Genomic DNA, 19859 nt, shown 5'->3' with positions numbered 1-19859 from the left:
AGCTGCCGAAAAATTATTTTCTACTTTTGAGTCCACATGAAAAACGTGGTCTTTAAAAATTTTTTTATACATTTTATTTAAATATAACTATTATTAAATATTTTAGGGAATAATAATGCCAGTTAATTCAATGAATCATTGGAATCAAATCATTGTGAATGATTTTACGGTTTTTTTTTCTGTCGTAGGTATTGTAAATTGTCCAGCGATGGAAGGTAATTCCCGAAAATCAGGATGATTTCCGAAAGCCGCGTAGGGGGGAATAGGTGAGTTGCTTCATTTCGCACGCATTAATATGAATGTTACTTAATTTAAATGAAATTCTTGAGCGACATCGAAACTAAGAATTTACTATCAAATTTCAATAAGATAATAAAGTGTATTATTACCTGACTGAAGGTCAGAACACTAATGACGTTATTCACTGTTCTTGGCTCAGTGATAAGCATATCAATCAATTGTATAGGAATTAGTAATACTTGAGTTTTTTATGTAGGTTTGTGTTTTTATCAATCCGTTTTTAGCGCATTTTCTCAATTATGGAAAAAATGCACTATTGTGCTCGCCATGTCCGTCCGTCTGTCTGTCTGTCTGTCTGTCTGTCCGTCTGTCCGTGACCTCAAGTTTTCGTCGACGAGAAAATGCGCTCTCTGTCACTCACTGCAGTGAGTACCGAGTTATATTTTTTGAAACTCTACTTGCAGAATGTGAAATGAAAATCGACAAATTATACACTAGTTATCAAGAAAACTTTTGTGATGATGCACATACAAAGTAGTCCTATCAACTTTAGATAGCGCTAATTACATTTCTCTAATTGTACGAACTAAAACCAATTTGTTTCATTTCCCTTTGTATTTTATAGCGCCTAATTTAATCGCATTAAGGCTCTGACAGAACTAGGTAGTTGCGGAATTTCAAAGCTGAAGAATTTCGAATGGATTCACTATAAAGTTATACAACAAATATGAAATACCATGAATTTTTTCATTGTAATTTTCTTTACTCACTTTTCATTTAAATTTCATTGTATTCAACGATGTTTTATTGTTCAGGTCCAGATCTTGGCTTTCAACTCTCAGCTCTTCAGGAACTCGAGCGACGCGGCGGCGCGAGCGCACGGCGTAGTCGTCGTGTCCGTCTTGGTGCAGGTGAATGTATCTTATTTAATACGCCTTGCAATTCATGTCCGGTATCTTGTGCTTCGAAGGGCCTTTTTTGAAATTTTTGTAGAAAATTTACAAAAAAAAATTTTTTAGCACTGCTACTTTTTACTGCTACCTCACTGCTACACTTTTGCTGCTACTTCACTGCTACGCATTTACTACAGTAGCACCGTAAGCACTGTTACTCTGACCCAGCAGCATGCGCTTGTACTGCAGCCCCGACCGCTGTTCAGCAATTCTACGTAAATATAAAAATATATTATATACGTAAATCTAAAAGTTTGTTACCACCGCAGAACTTACCACTTATTAACATCAATTATTTCATCATCGTATTCATTTTTAACGTTCTAATACTGCGCTTCTCTGTGCACTCCTTCTATTTGGAGTGCCACAACTGTAAAGGCAACCTTGCCATATTAATCTGCATTAATTGGATCTATATTTGTATTTTTTTATTCATTTTTATATAAAATATCACATGGTTATTTATTGGAGATTCTCTTCAGTTAAACTCTTATGGTGAGAATAGAGTTCAACGGCATCCCATATTATTAATCTAAGGCTTTCCAATTATCAAGATTATTGAAACTATTTATTTTGTCATACTATAGCACAACAAATTCAAGTACTTATATTATCAATCTGCTTATATCGCAAGTTCACAAGGAATTTAAAAGCAAAGAAAACGCCAAGAAAATTCATCATATCGATATTGAAAACGTTTCCGAGTCCAGCTCCATCATCAGTTCGACAAAATAAAAATGAATACAATCATTTTATAATTCAAAATTCTAAGTCAGACATTTAAACCTAAAATAAGACCTAAAACACAAATCAACCTTAAATCGAAAACCAGTAGGAGACACGAAAAGTTTAAAATTTGAAAACTTTTTTTTTCTTAAGTTTTAAGCTTTTTGTGGTTTCTATGACTCTGTGTTCCGCGAGTACTGGTTTTCGATTTAAGGTTGTTTTGTCTTTTAGGTCTTATTAGGTTTTAATATCTGACTTCGAATTTTGAATTATAAAATGATTTTTTTATCTGACTTTGATGTATTTTTATCTGACTTCGAATTTTGAATTATAAAATGATTGTATTCATTTTTAGTTTGTCGAACTGACGATAGAGCTGGACTCCGAAACGTTTTCAATATCGATACGATGAATATGCTTGCAGTTTTTTTCTTTTAAATTCCTTGATAACAAATTCAATCACAGAGTTATACTGATTAATTTTCCCTGAAATTTCTTTACACGTAATAAAATCGTCGACGCTGTACGTATGGCGCGTACATTAATATATTTTCCCGGGCAAGAAAAACACGGCGTAGCAAAGCGTCGCATCGTACGGGGCAACCTTCACCTGAGAGCTTTTGCGTGTCGCTCAAATTAGGTGCGTTTATTGAGAGAAGCTTTAATTCTACAATAAACGCAATAATAAACTTCATAGATCCGAAGTTACCACGGCTAAAGAAATTTCAAACGTACAAAGCTCGAATAAAATTCACAGAAGCGAATCATTTTCAGCGAAAATTCTACAATAAACTCGGGTCTTCTAATTCATGGATCCGAAGTTACCTGATTAAATGGAACACAGGGAGCATAATTCGGCGATCATTTATATTTTAATCTGAGGTACAAATTTGCAATTCATGGATGATGATGACTTGAGTTCTTGAATATGCGAGCTGAGTATTAACAATGAATTAGTCGTGAGTACATTATTTTGATGAGAAATCTTAGCAAAAAAGGTTTATGTTTTTACAAAGGAGTAGAAATAGCACGCTGAATACGATGTGCAAACATTTGACCGTCGTATTTATTTTTATCGTATTTTTATTGTATTTTTATCGTATTTATTTTTGATGATCGATGAATTTTATGATGAAGTTATCAACCATTATAAAATAACGAAAATAATCATGCTCTATTATCTATGTGAATGTTGTAACTCATAAAATATTTACATTTTGAGGCCATGGTTAATATGGGTCGCAGAATTGAGTTCAAATTGTCAACATAAGAAATTATGATTCATAAAACTTAGTGTAAGTCGAGCGTTAAGAGTTGATGATGTTTAAGTGCACTCGCGCCACGCAGAGGGCACGAGGGACTATTAAAGTAGAACCGGTGACGAATGTGAGGGAGAGTGAAGAGGGAGAGTGAAGAGGGGAAGGAGAGTTGCGTATAGAAGCAAGATGCTTTTACTTGAAATAAAAAGCATTTATAAGGGGAGTGATGGATAGAGAAATAAATAATGTGCTTACGTTCAGTTGCAGGAAATTGCAATCTATAGTTATAGTTTACCGAATAGTTAAATCACGAGTATGTTACTGCAGGTCGCAATGAAAGGGCTAGTTGTACAGAGCGTGTTTTTAATACGTTCAATGCACACTCACATGCAAAACACACATAATTGTTTTCAGTGCATGCATTTTTAATAAATAACTAATGCACAGATATCTTACGTCACACAAGAACTTCGTTCGTTCATGGAGCATCTCCAGCACGTACGTCTTTCAGTCGTTGCAGAATTTTTTGCCTCTCCGAGCCCTCAGTTGTTATTTGTACTCCCCGAGGGTCGGCGAAAAGTGCCGGCATTCATGCCCTGAACTCGGGAGTTTTCCCACTCATTGACAGTTTCCCATTATAGTCAAGCAGGATTTTTTTCTTGTGGAGATGCGGTGGGAGATCCAGAAACAGGACCGTGGTCGTCCGCTCCAGCGTGATCGGGGCACTGGATGCGCAAAGCAATTATGGAGGGTCACCAAATTTGTATTTCTTGTTAATTGAATCAAATTTAAGTCATAAGAACATAAAAAAAATTGTTGAAGTTACGTAGGTGATGAAAATAGAAAATAATTTACAATATAGTTATAGAAAAATGATTTACAGGTAATGAACATCCGAATTCGCTGTTTTCAAATGCGAATATACCTACCGTAGTAATATTAATGCGTATTACTACTTACCGTTGTAATACGCAGTGAACTGACCTGAGGCGTGTCAGTTTAAATTAAAAAACAAACGCAAAAATATATCGTCATTACCTACGTCAAGAAAAAAAACTGATACAGAACAACAATTTTCTGCATGTATTTGAAGACTAATAGTACAATATCTTTTCAGACATTATCAAACTTTAATTTCATACAAGTTTTCGGAAAGTAATGATACATTTTTTCAGGAATTTCCATGTTGTGCGATCTATGGAGTGGAGTGGAGTCGCAAAAAAATGCGATCTAATTTGAAGGAATATTCTAGTCAACTTTCTAATTGAAAATTGAATTTCATAATTTATTACCATATTAAAATTAATACAGTTTTTCGCGTCAAAACAGCATTTTCAAATGTTACGATAATGCAGCATAGCAAAGTTGTGAACAGAATTTAATTTAGTAGTGAATTTTTTTAAATTTGAAAGTGAAAGGATCATTTTCGATCTTATATTTGAGGCTAATGATAAAATAGGCCCATAGTGACGTTCAAAAAGTCATTAAGAATTATTTGCTATTCACGTTCAATCAATAAATTTTAGGAAAATTAACCAAATTGAAAATTATGATATAAAAGAACTGTGGTATTTTTCTAATAGTCGTCACAAATTTATGTTCTTTCACAGTCTTCATTATACGGTAATTTACATGTTTAACTGTAATTGAATTTTTACGAAACAATAATAATAAAATATTTATATATCCCCATTTCTAGGTGAGTGGCACGCTGAACAACACAGGTCATGGGGTGGTGTTCACCCTAGATGGGGAAGGACCTCCCTTGTGGACCAGGCCGGTGGGGCAGAAACAAGTAACCCAAATGCGAGGGTACGGAGGCCAGGATGGGGGAAAGAGGAGGAAGAGAGGCACGGGTGAGAAAGGAAAACAAAGAAAAGGAACCAAAACACATAGGAAGTCTAAGAAGAAGACGAAAAAACTTTCAAAAAAGTCGTCGACGACTCGGAAGCAAAGTTCACAAAGAGCGGAAAATGTTAGGTTTGACGGCAGGACGCGCGAGCAATTTAATGATCAAAGCTCTAATAACAAAACCAAGATCAAAATTAATAATAATTCATCTGTCAAAAAAATTTCTATGAATTTAAATGCCGTTAACGACGTAAAAATAAAAGTTGGTGCTCCTGATAATTCTCTAACTTCGATGTCCTCACAGAATGAAATACACGCAAAGTTAATACGGAAAAGAGATGTAGGCAGTAATTTATATGGCAATGCAATTTATTCCAATACCTGGAATATAGATTCCTTCGGAGGCTTCAGTAATTTCGCAGACCAAAATCAGAATTTGAAAAATTCTGCGTCAAGAATGGAAATGCATTATAATAGCACTACATATGGGAGCCAAGAAGACAGTTATGACATAGATGGTTCTGAAGGTATTATTGCAGATGTTGATCAAAATAATGACCTTATTGATGTTATGCACAAGAGAAAACTAACAGAATGGCACAACCAAAAAGAATACGAGGGCACTTCCAAATCTAAGCGTTATTACCATATAAATAAAGGTATAAAATCAAAGAAAAATATTGAAGATGACTCGATAAAAAACCTGAATAAATTTGATAAATTTGAAAATACCGAAAACACCACCTCGAACATAGCAGCTATTACAGCTGAGCATGATCGTAATCATGGCTACGATGATAGTAATGATATCAACGAGCCTAATCAAATGATGGCCGACGATGGTCAACTTTTCGGTGGGATGTCTGACTTCAGCTCGCCCAAGCAGGCGGTCCTTAACATCACTGGCGGTCCGCTGTCATATCGATACCAGGTGAGTGGCACCTAGAAATATGATAATAACATAGCATAGCATAACATAGCATAGCATAGCATAGCATAGCATAGCTTAGCATAGCATAGCATAGCATAGTATAGCATAGCATAGCATAGCATAGCATAGCATAGCATAGCAAAGCATAGCATCTTTGGCGTTGCAGAAATAGGCCTGTTTAGGCCTGTAGTCGATTCATGTAGTTTTCGTGACTTGTTCACAGATCTAAAACTGGCCTTTTGACAGGAAAGATTTATTGATACTTGAATTATGCACTGTACTTACTGCTTGTTAATAGGTTTATAAAGATCATTAGTTTTCTATTAGGTTATCTCGCTTCTTATCTATTTTTCTTTTTATTATTTGCTATAACGAACTAAATGATGAATACGGATGCTAGCATAGCATAGCATAGCAAAGCATAGCATAGCATAGCATAACATAGCATAGCATAGCATAGCATGGCATAGCATAGCATAGCAAAGCATAGCATAACATAGCATAGCATAGTAAAGCATAGCATAGCATAGCATTGCCTAGCGTAGCAAAGCATAGCATCTTTGGCGTTGCAGAAATATAGGCCTGTTTAGGCCTGTAGTCGATTCATGTAGTTTTCGTGACTTGTTCACAGATAACAAAGCCTTTGACAGGAAAGATTTATTGATACTTGAATTACGAACTGTACTGCCTGTTAATAGGTTTATAAAGATCATAAGTTTTCTATTAGGTTAGCTCGCTCTTTATCTATTTTTCTATTTATTATTTGCTATAATGAACTAAATGATGAATACGGATGCGATGTGATTTACAAGTTTTTTCTATTTCTTGTGTTTTTCTATTTCTTGTTCTATCAAAAGCTTCGCTGACTAGATTTGAATAGAAATAATATTATATGAAATAAAGTTTAAAATGTTCATGAGTCAGGATGCATATTGTGGTCATGTTGCTCAAAGCTATTGGAATTACTCAGAATGAGAAGGCAATACTGCTTGCCAATTTTCGTTTCATTGTCGATTAGTAATAAAATAAAAAATCGCCAAATCATCAATGAAATAATACAACGAGTAATTTATATATGGACAGGTTGCGCAAGTCCAACTGCACTTCGGCGACCAGGATGACAAAGGCTCCGAGCACACCATCAACGGAACGCGCTTCCCAGCAGAGGTGAGAGTCCAGTCCCAGTAAAAATTTACAGACGCGTCAGCTTCTGATTTGGATTACCAGAAGCTGGGGCGACTCTAAATTTTGTTAGGGTTAGGGCAAATATATACATTTAGAGAAATTTACACTCTACGTGTAAGTTGAGACAGGAATGAAACTGTCTTTGAAGCATAATGACAATATTCTAGATCGATGACAGATTTGGTAGTAAATATTGTTACTTTGATGAAATAACACAGTAATCTGTTAAGTCTAGACTAGCTTCTAGCAGAAAATATACGATGTACTAAAAACATAAAAAATGTGAATAAAAATTTAAAAAATAAAAATAGATTATAACATTAACTTTAAAAATCTAAAACATTCAAGAGTAGATGAAAAAATTAACGACAAATCTGTAGATGAAACACAATTGTGGCACAAACATAAGTTAAAGTTATTTTTGGCCTAAAAAAGTGATTTCCTGTGTCAAGTTCGCTCGATGCAGCATGTCAAGAACCTGCCATATTTTTCGTCATCCCTTCCATGTTATTCATCCTAAAAACGAGACTAAAATCAATGTATTACACTGCTGGTCTAGCAACCGTGATCGTTTAAAATGAACGATTAGGTGCTTGGCACCCGCCGATTTGTACAGCGATCGTAAATTAGACGTGGGTTATAATTGATTGCTATCAAACAATGCATATACGGCACGCATGGTAAAATGTCGAGTGAATGTAAAGTAGTTTTTGATAGTATGTTTTTTTTCAGCATGTAACTTACTTCAAACAACACATGGATTCATATGTGTCATCTATTTTTTTTCCAAAGTAATAGCATGTTTTTCATTTAATGGATGGCTAACATAAATTATTAAGTGATATTGAAATTATGACATGCACATGCAGTTCGCTAACTTTTTAATAATAAATAGGTAAAAAAACCGTCATAATATTTCAGTTAATATTAGCTTGATTGACCACGTTAGTTTGTCGCAAATAATGGTCATAACACTTGTGCGGCAACCCTGCTTTTCACATATGTCACTCTGATGCAATAAATATTTCTCATATTTAACATCCACATACATGTATCTATATTACTCAGGTCTCATGCGCCTACGAGTTGTACGCACTGGATATTTATTAAACTGTGTCTCCAGTTCTCATAAAATTATAATTGTTTTAAAGGAAAAATATAAGAAAATAAGCAGAAATCTTTTAAAATTATCATAATAGAATACTATAACAAATGCGGCTCTCTGTGACTAAGACAAAGCCTGCATCACAATTTGAAAACATCTCTGGACAAGCATTGTTTTCCTCGAACAAAGCTCTCCTTTCCGTAATGAACGAACACTTATGAGTCACCATAACAGTAAATATTTCTAAACGATCGTTTACTGTCGGATTTAGTGGCAGTATTCTTGAATGCTAATTTAAACATATCACGCAGCTTATTTATGCATCAGGGTTAGGGTCGTAATGCAGTTGTTGAACAGGTCATGTTGGTGGTTTTTTGATGTAATTTTATAGTAAATTATATGGCATTTGATAGTTTCCACAAATAAAGAAAACAGATCTTTTTTGGGAAGGTTTCTATGAGTAATTTTCTACAAAGCTGAATCTTTGTGAAGTATTTAGCGGAGAGAAGTTGTAATCTAATTCAAATTCACAGCGAATAGGTATAGTTTCGACAATAGTAGTTAGATCTCCTTTTTAATTTTTCACTGTGGTAGAATTCGGGACTTGAAAGCTTTAAATTACATTTTTTTACAATATCTACCGTAAAAAAGTAGGAATATTTCGCAGTACAAGCTGAATTAGCCAATCCGTTAATCACGGTGGATATGAATCCGGACTCATGGGCGGATATGCACTCAGCCTGCAAGGCTAGCGTGATGTACAGTCACGGTATGAAGTGCAGTGCAGCAATTACAGCGCATCAGTAAGGGTGTTTTGCGACCATACCGTGTGCAGCAAACAAGTCGTTACCCCCTGACGGCAGCGAAGCCGGGCTGTCTGATGGATGGTGGGTCGGGTCCTCGTAAAACTGCCGCTCAAACAACGCTGTGCGCAGAGATACTGGATCAGACCTGGACTCAGTCGCATTTCACTGAGAATTGATTCCAAAATTCAACGGTTTACGCGAATGAATCCTAGCTTATGAATTTACTATTAATTTATGAATGGCATCAGTTAATTATTTTTGAGACAATTTATTGAATTTTTTGATAATTATGCAATTCAAATTGATTGCATGATTCAAGTATATTTTTCTTACGCAAGACAAAATTGTTAACAATGAAATGGCTTACGCGACTGGAGCGAGCCCGACATCTTGAGTTCAAATGAAGGAAGAAGACGTGATTGTTTGATCACGAACTGAAACAAAGCTCAAAATACTGTTGAATGTTGATGTTATAATCTGATGACAGAGCCAGTAAAAGGAAACAATGCGCCAAAAGCCAGCATGTGGGATTTACACCAGAAGAAAATTGAATTTTTCCTGCCCAGCAAATTGTCACTAAAATCCTTTTTACATTTTTAGATCCATGGCATGGTAGAAATACTACGAGTGAAGCACAAACACATTTAAATTTTTTATAACTATGGCTTGGACTGTAAAAATATTTTTAACAAAACTAAACGAGGGGACAATGCAACCAAATGACATGATGTTATGTAAAGTGTATGATGTGATGTGATTATAAAGTATTATCTTTGCAGTATTTTTAGTATACACGAAAATTTAATAAACAAATAAACCTTCGTAAATAATTTCTAAAATAGCTTCATTCTTTTAATTTCGTGGAGAGTGAAGGTAAAAAGTTTTATCCGGCACTCAAAGCAATCGGAACGCCTTTGCGGCGTCTATTACAAATCGACTCCAAACATCTATCGGCCACGCAGGTGAAGTTAATTGCTATTGAAAACCTTTCGCAGAGCTTACCCTGAACACCGATGGGAAATTCAAATGACCCGTGAAAAGGATACCGGATCTCCTTTTAGAAGCATTCCACGTAAAGGAATTGGATTGCCTTGGTTAAGTGCTGCAATAGATTCCTTAATGACATGAAAAAGACGTAATCTAAAGCTCGTGTAGGAAAATAATCCCAGCCGTGTTCTGTAACCAATCGAAGGATTCTACCTTCTCATTTGGTTCGAATTCATTGAATGTTTGATTTTAAATTATATTCTCAATTTGTAGGAGCTTTATTTTACTCATAAGCTTTGCAAACTTTATCGTATGGTGATATATATTTATTCAGTTTCTTGCCTCGGCCTGATCAGCTACTGTTTTTTAGCGCATTTTCTCATTTATGGAAAAAATGCGCTATTGTGCTCGCCATGTCCGTCTGTCTGTCCGTCTGTCCGTCCGTCCGTGACCTCAAGTTTTCGTCGACGAGAAAATGCGCTCTCTGTCACTCACTGCAGTGAGAACTGAGTTAAATTTTTTTTAAACTCTACTTGCAGAATGTGAAATGACAATCGACAAATTATACACTAGTTATCAATAAAACTTTTGTGATGATGCACATACGAAGTAGTCCTATCGACATTAGATAGCGCTAATTATAATTCTTTAATTGTACGAACTAAAACCAACTTGTTTCATTTCCCCTTGTATTTTTATAGCACCTAGTTTAATCGCATTAAGGCTCTGACAGAACTAGGTAGTTGCGGAATTTCAAAGCTGAAGAATTTCGAATGGATTCACTATTAAGTTAAACAACAAATACCATGAATTTTTTCATTGTAATTTTCTTTACTCACTTTTTATTTAAATTTCATTGTATTCAACGATGTTTTATTGTTCAGGTCCAGATCCTGGCTTTCAACTCTCAGCTCTTCAGGAACTCGAGCGACGCGGCGGCGCGAGCGCACGGCGTAGTCGTCGTGTCCGTCTTGGTGCAGGTGAATGTATCTTATTTAATACGCCTTGCAATTCATGTCCGGTGTATTGGGCTTCGAAGCGCCTTTTTTGAAATTTTTTTCTAAATTTTTTAGAAAATTAAAAAAAATATATTTTAATTTTTTTTAGTTTTTTGAAAATTTTTTACAAAATTTACAATATTTAACATAGGATGAATTTGCAAATGATTGATTTGTAATCGCGTATTTTTCGAACACAGGCTAGTTTTTCTCAAAATTAAATTAGTTGGTAATATTGAATTGTGTTTATGAGGTAGCTAGTTCGAAATTATTGTGAAATTTTTCATTCATGGAACGAGGGTGATTTTAAAGGCATTGTTCAAAAAATTTTCACATATATTCTATTTGTTTTTATCTCAGTTGACGTTTTAGTCTTTTTTAAATTTCGCGATTTTCATAACTGAAGATGATTGTCAAGTACTGTGGGTAAAAATAAATTAATGTTCACCTTCATTCTATTTTTGAAGCCCAATCCAGAATCAACTTCAATATATACGAAACTCAGAATTTGTTTAGAGTCAAACATCCGCTACAACACTGTTGAGTCTTATCGCTTTAGTTTTTTGCCCAATAATAGTCTCAGTTTTTTGGTCCAATAATTAATATATAAATTTTTAAAAAGCCAAATAGCAGATGAATTATCTATGAAACTATTTGTAATAAAACTGAGACTGAAAAGCTGATCAGGACCTTAAATNGGACCTTAGAGAACATGATAAACTTTTAAATCCAGAATGCAACAAAAATGTCATCAGCTTGAAACTTAAATGAGCTTCAACGTGATGCGCAATAAGCAACGTAGAATCATTTAATTTTTAGTTCCCAAAAATGGTTTTGTTGTGTAAGATTGTCTTTTACCGTTCTTGCCTAGAGCTCATTTTTTGAATTAGGAATTTACCAAAGCAGACTCAATTTCCTCTGAAATTCAAGTTACAAATTCCTAAATGACATTCGATGAGATCTCTACGCTCTATTGAAACTCTCTTCAAAATTCAAAAGAAGAATAACATATTTTTCTTCGTACTGGTGAAGTGAAAAATGATGATCACGAATATTAATTTGGAATCTACGACTATTGAGACTTGAATATTAATGCAATATATTGTGGTTAAATTCAGTAAATAGCTTGGCACGAGCACAAGCTCCGTCAAAGCTCTCACCAATGCAGCTTAGCATCAAACGTTACCGCATTTCTCCTATAAAATTAAAGGCTTTTTGGGACTCTGTATTCATGAGTTGGGCTTCACGGCCATTGGTTGGTTCTGGTCGCTTTAGAGGCATCTATAGTTTTTATATAAAGGGTGTTGGAGCCTTTATTGAAACCCGAGCTGCGGGCGAGTTTTTGCGAAACTTCATATTTTATTAAGCGATAGTGAAGTGAAATGTGCGCAAGACGAACTGCAGACCGAGTAACAAAAATAAAAAAATAAATAAGAGACAGCTTAAAAATTTCGTTCGGTATTTTACGTGTACATTCAAAGGTGATGAAATTTCTCCATTGCTTGATTAATTGTTTCAGATAAAAAACGTTTTTAAAATCAAGAATTTTTTTTTGCCAAATTCTTATTATTCAGAAGATATACATGCAATTAAGTAGGATTAGAAACACGCAATAAAGCTAAAATTTCTCGTTGATCTGTTTTTATTTGCGTTTCTCATCTGACAAATCTGTTGTCAACATCCAACTCCATTAAAACAAATTTTATTTAACACGTTTAATTAAGTAGAGGGTAACCATTCTAGACCGGCATTAGCAGCCGTTCGAAAACCCAAGAATTCGTTCGAAAAACGGATTCGTAAGCAAACGGTTCGTGTACGGAGGTCATTCGTTACGCGCAAATGACCAGGTCACTTTGCTAAGATGTCGCCGGGTTGCGTTCCCAAGGAAAACCCACGGCTTTTGGCGCTCAGGAATTTTGTCGCAGTTAGGCCGCGCTGAACGAAAATGACGCTGAAATTATTTTTCTGACTTGGCCGGAACTTTCACGCAGGAAATTAAAACAAATGAGCTCTGGGTCGGAAGGAGAAGAAGGCTTGAAATTCAATTTACAACAAAGAAAAAGCAGCTTTCCTCAGCGTAGTTAGACATTTAAAAAAAATAAAATGTGCTAAAATCATGAATGACTGGTAAATCCAAATTTATTTGTTGAGACTCTGTTCTCAGTTCTTAAGACAAGTAGACTACATGGTGACTCAAACTTGTCCATCATCATTGAAATTTTATTCACTAAAAAATTCAGAGACCATAACAAGGTGTTGCAAGATTCAGAAGCTATGGAATAGTTACTGAGCATTACGGTTATTTTGACGTTAATAAAAAGTTAAATAAAGCCAACTTAACACTAAGGAAAGAATAATATATTTTCTGTGATTTACTCTCAAAATCAGATCATAATTAAGCCCTCAGAACAACTGTGCTCACCACAGTTCTCTATTTATTCAAAATTCAGGTAGCGAATAATTTAATCTGTCTTTGAATGGCGTGGATTCATCAATAATTGTTTTGATATAACAGAAATTGGCCTCTTCCCCAAGAGAAAAGATGTTTATATAATTTATCAGCTGAGTTAAAGAAGACAAGAAGTGAGAGGAGCCGACGTGTCTTAGAGTTTTTCTTGTTAGCCCGCGCCCAAAGAGCCGTCGCTGGCACGGGTTGTTGGCTCCTAACCGGCGGTTTTAACACGCACTAACCCCGTAAGTTCAGAGCCGTAACCCACTGAGCATTTCGCCGTAACCTCGGGTGTTTCACTATGCGCAGCGTCATTTGCATGTCGTTTTAGTGCTGGTTTAATTAAGAGCTCTTAAAGAGGCGACGTTACTTTGCCGTGTCTGCACTTCATTACGTCGAGAAATAGATGTCTCGAGCCAAATTATCTTACAAAGCAAGCCTATAAAATTCATGATAAATCTCAGGGGTTAGAGGCAAATGGAGGTGGAAGCCGCCTCGTTTGTGGCTGATCGCTTCATTGACGTTTATTAAAGAGTATTTCCATCCTCAGACCTTGATTAAGAAAAGCCGCTACACAACCTGTTTGTTTTCTGAATTTGAAAGCATTTAGCTTCTGACTTCATATTTTGCTACTTTATAAATTTAAAAATTTCAACCGCAGTTTTGGATGAAGGAAAATCGCCCAATTTCGTGGATATTGGGTAAAGATGAATGCATCTAAATTGTTAGCTTTTAATCACAAGATCAATGTAACGATTTTTTATCACACATTCGAAGAAGTACTATGTTCTGCCAGTTGGTTATATGAGTGTGACCAAAATTTAGGCGAAGAGAACTTATAGTGACTTTTCAATTATGAACTTTTGCATTAGTCCTTAGCAGTAATAACTAAAATGTAGCATCTATGGTGGTATCTATCAGGATCTTTTTTATACCTTAACTATGCATACGAATAAATAATTACCATCCATTCTCGCGATCGAAAAGACCGCAATGCGGATTCGTCATTGAAGTTCTTTATCTGTCAAAAAACAAATTTGACAATCAAATCTAATAACAGAGGGACTAGTACTAGAACGTATTAGAAGCAAATCAAATTATGTAACTGTATTTTTGGAACAATTTATTATTTAATTCACTATGAGGTGAATATTGAATTCAAATAAATTGAAAATTACCCAAGTGCTTTCAGAATTCAAGACCAACGCAATCTGGTGTTGAGATCCGAAAATACTTAACGAATTGAACATCGCAGGTTGGCACGGAGAACATCAACCCTGAATTGCGGATTTTGACGGACGCGATCGAGAAGATCCGCTTTGCCGGATCGTACACGTGGATCAGCTCGCTGTCGGTGCAGGGGCTGTTGCCCCCCACCGACTTCTATTTCACCTATGAAGGTTCGCTGACACAGCCCCCCTGCCACGAGACCGTCACGTGGCTTGTTCTTAACAAGCCCATCTATGCTACGCCGGCACAGGTCAGACCAGGGACTTATTTGCACGTGGTTAATCACAGTGTGCACTTGATTGGTGATTCGATTCATAACCTTTAGGGATTAAAATGGTATTAAGAAAGGGAAACATTCCATCACATCTTATTACTTCATGTAAGTGTCTCCGCCACAGGTCTCAGTTATCAATTCATTCATCAGACTAACGACGATTTGATACTGTTTAAGTACAAGGCAATTATGAATGGTTAAATAACACTGCAATTTAGGGTTTTTAAAACTTTTACTCATTTTGCATGCAATTTGGAAGCTAAAATTTTCCGGTGAACAATTCAACATTTTTTAAGTTGACCGCACCTAAATTTGGTAATAAAAATTCATTACATGATCTGCGTTACGCATCAGTTCACCAACATCAACTTTACAATGATGGAGCAGACTGCGTAATTACAATGAGCTCGTCTCCTGCCTCAACTTCGAAAAATTAGTGATTCTGTCGACGCAATTAATTAACAGTTCATCAATGCACAACATCGATAGCTCTAAAAAACTATTTCAAACTAAAATATCAGCGCTGTATGATGTTTTAAATTTCCCGTGAAAAATTCAAAATTTTTCAGCAGTTACAGAATTATTCTTGTTTAAAATAGAGCTCATGGTTATTTACATGAAATCACACTTGTCGATTTCCAGTAGAAATTACAAACAGCTAAAAAACGCACAATTCTCTACACACCAATGTTGAGCTTCGCCTTGCCTGATCTAAAACCACCAAGGTCTCTGTTCCATCCAATGCAATTTATCCTTAAGAACGTATACGTACGAAGCAGAGGAAGGCCTCTTCCGGCGCATTAGGTTAACAGCTTTGGTTTGGAATTTTCTGGTCGATTGAAAATTCATGCGAGTGCGCCTGGCGCTCGAGTCTGCGGACCGCCTGCATCTCACTGAAGCTTTTATATACCGTCTGTTGTATGAATAAACTGTCGTCATGTGAATCTTTTAACGTTCAGATACCGACTGAACCAAATGACTTTTTACAAAACTGTAAATAGATCTTTACAAAATCTTCAACATTAAATTCTCTTTTCGACATGACCATAGCTTAGTAAAAATTCTCCGCGCATAGTAAATTTAATGGTTAAATAAAAAATGGAGGAGTTACGAGAATTTATCAATTTCTTTTAAGCAAATCCGTTTGACATTTAAACTGTTTTCAACTGCAGTTGAAAACGCTGCGGAAGCTGCATCAAGGCACGGCGCGCTCACCCAAGGCTAAGATGGTTAACAATTTCCGACCGACGCAGCTGCTCTACCACCGACCCTTGAGAACCAATATAGACTTCACTGGCCCGAGATCTAAGAGCGGAGCAAGAAAGATTGCGGGGCATAACTCCGGCCAGAGAGGAGAGTGTCCCGGCATGACTCGTCAAATGTATTACACAGGTCAGTAAATAGACCATTTTGTGTGAATAGCTATCCTTACTTTATTTATTACCATTATTATTTGGCCAAACTCTTGCTTGATCATTTAAATTTGAAATGATCCAATGACTTCCAATTTGAAAATATGATACAATGATTGAAGCATAATAACAAAAACATAGTAAATTTTAGAATATACAACATAATGATTGGTAAAAGAAGAAATGCTTATAATTCAATAATTCAATACTCGTTAAGCGACTGTTCTTGAAAATATTCTTTGAATAATAAAATTTTTTGTCATACATTTTTTATGTTTTGAGTGGATCAATAATCTACGTGCATCGTCTCGCAGCACACAGCTGGCGGTAGAAATCGAAGCTTGAGTGCAGCGTGTTATGCATTTAATTATAGTATATCCTCTTCTTCGTCTGGGTAAGTAAACAGAAAAGCCAAAAGCTTGTGGTTACTTTGATAATAAAGCAGAAAAAGTATAAACACATTTACTAAAATCAAAAATATGATCAGTTGGTAATTAAGAAATATCTCAATCAAAGCTTGGATATTCGCACTTATTTGTATTCAAATTTAGATAAATACAAGATGTAATATATTTAATATCCCGTACAACTAAATATTAATCATTAAGGTAGAACACAAGTAAACCAGTTGTGAAAACATTAAATTGAGTAAATCAAAGTTCAATTCCTGACATAGCAAGAGCATGGTATGGTAACGGTGAGAAATATTCTATATTGCTAATTCCGACACTTTTCATAGACACAGGTATGTGAATTTCACTCATAGAGCGATGTAGCAAGTATGCCCATAGTAGAAATATTGTATGCCTTTAATTCGTCTTTTAACGTAAGATATTTCAAGCAATTGCTGAGTGTCCTGCATTGTATTAAATTGAATGTGATTTCGAACAAATTCCAAATTTTCCAAAGTTGAAATGTAAAATATAAATAGCTACGAATTACCGGGCTACATTTAAGATATTCCGTGTTTGAACATGTAATTTTTACTCGATTCTATTTTAAATCAAGTGAAGTAAAGGGAAACGTCTTACTCAGGACTCAATTAATTAGAAATCAAATTTATTGGTCGATACTGAAATGTTTTATTGAGTTTTGTGACTAAGGAAAAAATAGATAAAATGGCTTTTGTGTAAGCTCCAAATTCAATTTTCATCCGATACAAAGATATATAAAAAATCGGGATTTTTTCCAAAACTCAACAAGCTTACAAAGCTGCCTTCGAAATTTGGAAGATCCTTGATTTCATATCAACTCACGATTTCTTTTATGTATCTTACGGACGGATGGAAATTGGGCTTGAAACTCATACAAAGGGCATTACTTCTATTGTTTTAGTGATATATTGCGGCATGAGATCCATGTTTGTTATTGTTAATATTGTATATATTTACTTTATGAACCTATCGTTAGTGACTGGAGCATTGAATGCTGCATTTATAACTTAGAAAAAATGCAATTGGAAAAATTAATATGCGTATTATTTATTAATTCTGACGTTTTTTAATAATTAACTTAATCCACCTTCTTTCCGTTATGAAGAATATCAAGATTACTCATTATTATTCAATGAAAACCCCAACGTTATTATTTTTTTATATCATCTATTCGAAGGAAAAAATTGTTCAATCTAATAACAAACTATCCATTTTTTAGAAGACTATAGTGAACGAGTAAGTTAACTATGCATGTTGGAACAATATAAAATAACTCTATGGCTTAAAATTTTCATAATGCCTATAACAATGTAGGTAATTTACCTATTTAAGATTCTCTGGAGTCATCAAAATATTATTGGAAGTTGAACAAAAATACGTGTGCATGTCAGAATTAAAATCATATAAATTTTAAGTAAAATTTGGAGTGTCCTTGCTACAGGAAATGTCGATTGTGTCAACAAAGGAGCTGAGTTGTTGCTCAAGAATGCGTAATCACACTAAAGATTTTAATTAAGCTTTGATTAATAGTTTATTTGTTATAAATGTGATTAAATCTTGCTGTTTTCTTGATGTTTTCTTTCTTAGCATCTTTTTATGAATAGGAAACACATGCTATTATTATATAATATGAAGTGCTTGAAAACTTCAACATCTCATTAATCTGAAGACATGGCAGAAGATATCCAAAGGACTTTACAAATCTATATATTTGACATTTGATCTTCATTACCTTTATGTAACATGACATTAATGATATCATCAAATGATGAGCACTAGCTATATTGCGGAACACAAGAAATATTCTACTGCATATATATCATATATGACGTTGAAAAGAGATACTTAAATGTCAGGAGCATTTCCCGTAGACTTAACATTCCAGGTTTTGATGTGTAATTTAATAAACGATTTCAAAATTCACTTGTAGAATTATTCTATAAACGTTTATGTCTGTAAATTAAATGATGCTTTCAAAATATCATAAAAAATAAATATATTTCAAGGGGAATCAATTTCATCTGTTCAAAATTTTTATTAAAGAAATCTAATGATCTTATCCATCTAATCAATTTGTATTATCTCAATCCAGATTTTACTAACTTTTTCAAATCAAAGTTTTGATATTGAACCAAAATTTACGAATTGATCTAAAAAATCATTGCAGGTATTCAAAAATCAAAATTAAAATATTTTAACTATTCTGATCACACAATAGATAAATAAAATAAATAAAAATCAAATCAATAAATAAAATTTAAGTTCCCTCACAAATACCCAATCTCACGCAAGCGCCATGAATGTCATAGCCCGCACGATGATTACAACCACACTTTCATGGTCACTGCCTTGTTCAAAAATCGAAAAAAACTCATTTTATAAGTCTGGCTTTCTTGGTACAGTCATATGTTTTAAGTTAATATTATTCAATAGTCTTTATTTCAATAATGTTTTCTCTTGCCATGTCTTTGTATAACTCATTTTCCATCTGATGTGAGGGGCGCTTTTTCGTGTATCTCATATAGTAATCAAACAAGTCTTTCTGTAATTTCTGAGTGTTTTTTTCAATTTTTATCTCCGGCCGAATCAAATTAGGGTAGTTAGTGTCATTAAATATTTTGTTAAGTGAAATTATGCTGTTGTCACCTTTATCAGCGTTAATGATGCCCAATTACCCATCATTTGATTATTATAGTTGTTATTATGAATGTTTGATAACCAGTGATCGAAGTGGAGAATCAGTTTTCCGACATCTTGTTTCGCAATGTATACATAAAAATGTTACTACTTAATCGTCTATTCATTCTAAACCTTTGCATTTATTAGATGATGGCTGTCGCTTGCGCTGTTGTTGCTTCTTTGGTTTCATGTTTTTTCGAGAATAAAAGGATACAGATGTAGAATTTTTGTATCACGAATGATGAGGAAAACACTCATTTTAACGTATGCCAATACAAACATTTTACGACGAAAATAACTCCAATCTTACAGTTATTGGAAAAACTTACAAAATGTGTGC

At 34.6% G+C, this 19859-nt stretch overlaps 2 protein-coding genes across 2 annotated transcripts; both read left to right on the top strand.

Moving 5' to 3' along the window:
* Window positions 1-4892: 4892 nt before the first annotated feature.
* Window positions 4893-5851, top strand: LOC125179591 (the record flags this gene model as incomplete). The annotated part of the gene is given in 2 exon segments (XM_047885721.1): window positions 4893-5808; window positions 5847-5851. Coding segments are annotated over 2 exon segments (921 nt in total), but the record flags the coding sequence as incomplete, so codon positions are not given.
* LOC108677063 (carbonic anhydrase-related protein 10) lies at window positions 5820-17495 on the top strand. Its single transcript, XM_018165218.2, has 6 exons — window positions 5820-5960; window positions 7044-7127; window positions 10928-11023; window positions 14746-14970; window positions 16167-16386; window positions 16721-17495. The coding sequence occupies exons 1-6, from the start codon at window positions 5856-5858 to the stop codon at window positions 16735-16737; spliced, it is 747 nt and encodes a 248-aa protein (XP_018020707.1). The 5' UTR covers window positions 5820-5855; the 3' UTR covers window positions 16738-17495.
* Window positions 17496-19859: the final 2364 nt, after the last annotated feature.

This window comes from Hyalella azteca, unplaced genomic scaffold (assembly GCF_000764305.2).
Source record: "Hyalella azteca isolate HAZT.00-mixed unplaced genomic scaffold, Hazt_2.0.2 contig2887, whole genome shotgun sequence".
Taxonomy (NCBI): domain Eukaryota; kingdom Metazoa; phylum Arthropoda; class Malacostraca; order Amphipoda; family Hyalellidae; genus Hyalella; species Hyalella azteca.
The sequence above is the reverse complement of the archived record's forward strand: the minus strand, read 5'-3'. Positions and strand labels throughout refer to the sequence as shown.

Bases quoted from the DNA above. Each gene is read 5' to 3' on its own strand.
- LOC108677063 (XM_018165218.2), top strand. From the start codon at position 5,856: ATGATGGCCGACGATGGTCAACTTTTCGGTGGGATGTCTGACTTCAGC. The intron at 7,128-10,927 runs GTGAGAGTCCAG...TTTATTGTTCAG, and splicing joins GAACGCGCTTCCCAGCAGAG to GTCCAGATCCTGGCTTTCAA. The intron at 14,971-16,166 runs GTCAGACCAGGG...TTTCAACTGCAG, and splicing joins TCTATGCTACGCCGGCACAG to TTGAAAACGCTGCGGAAGCT.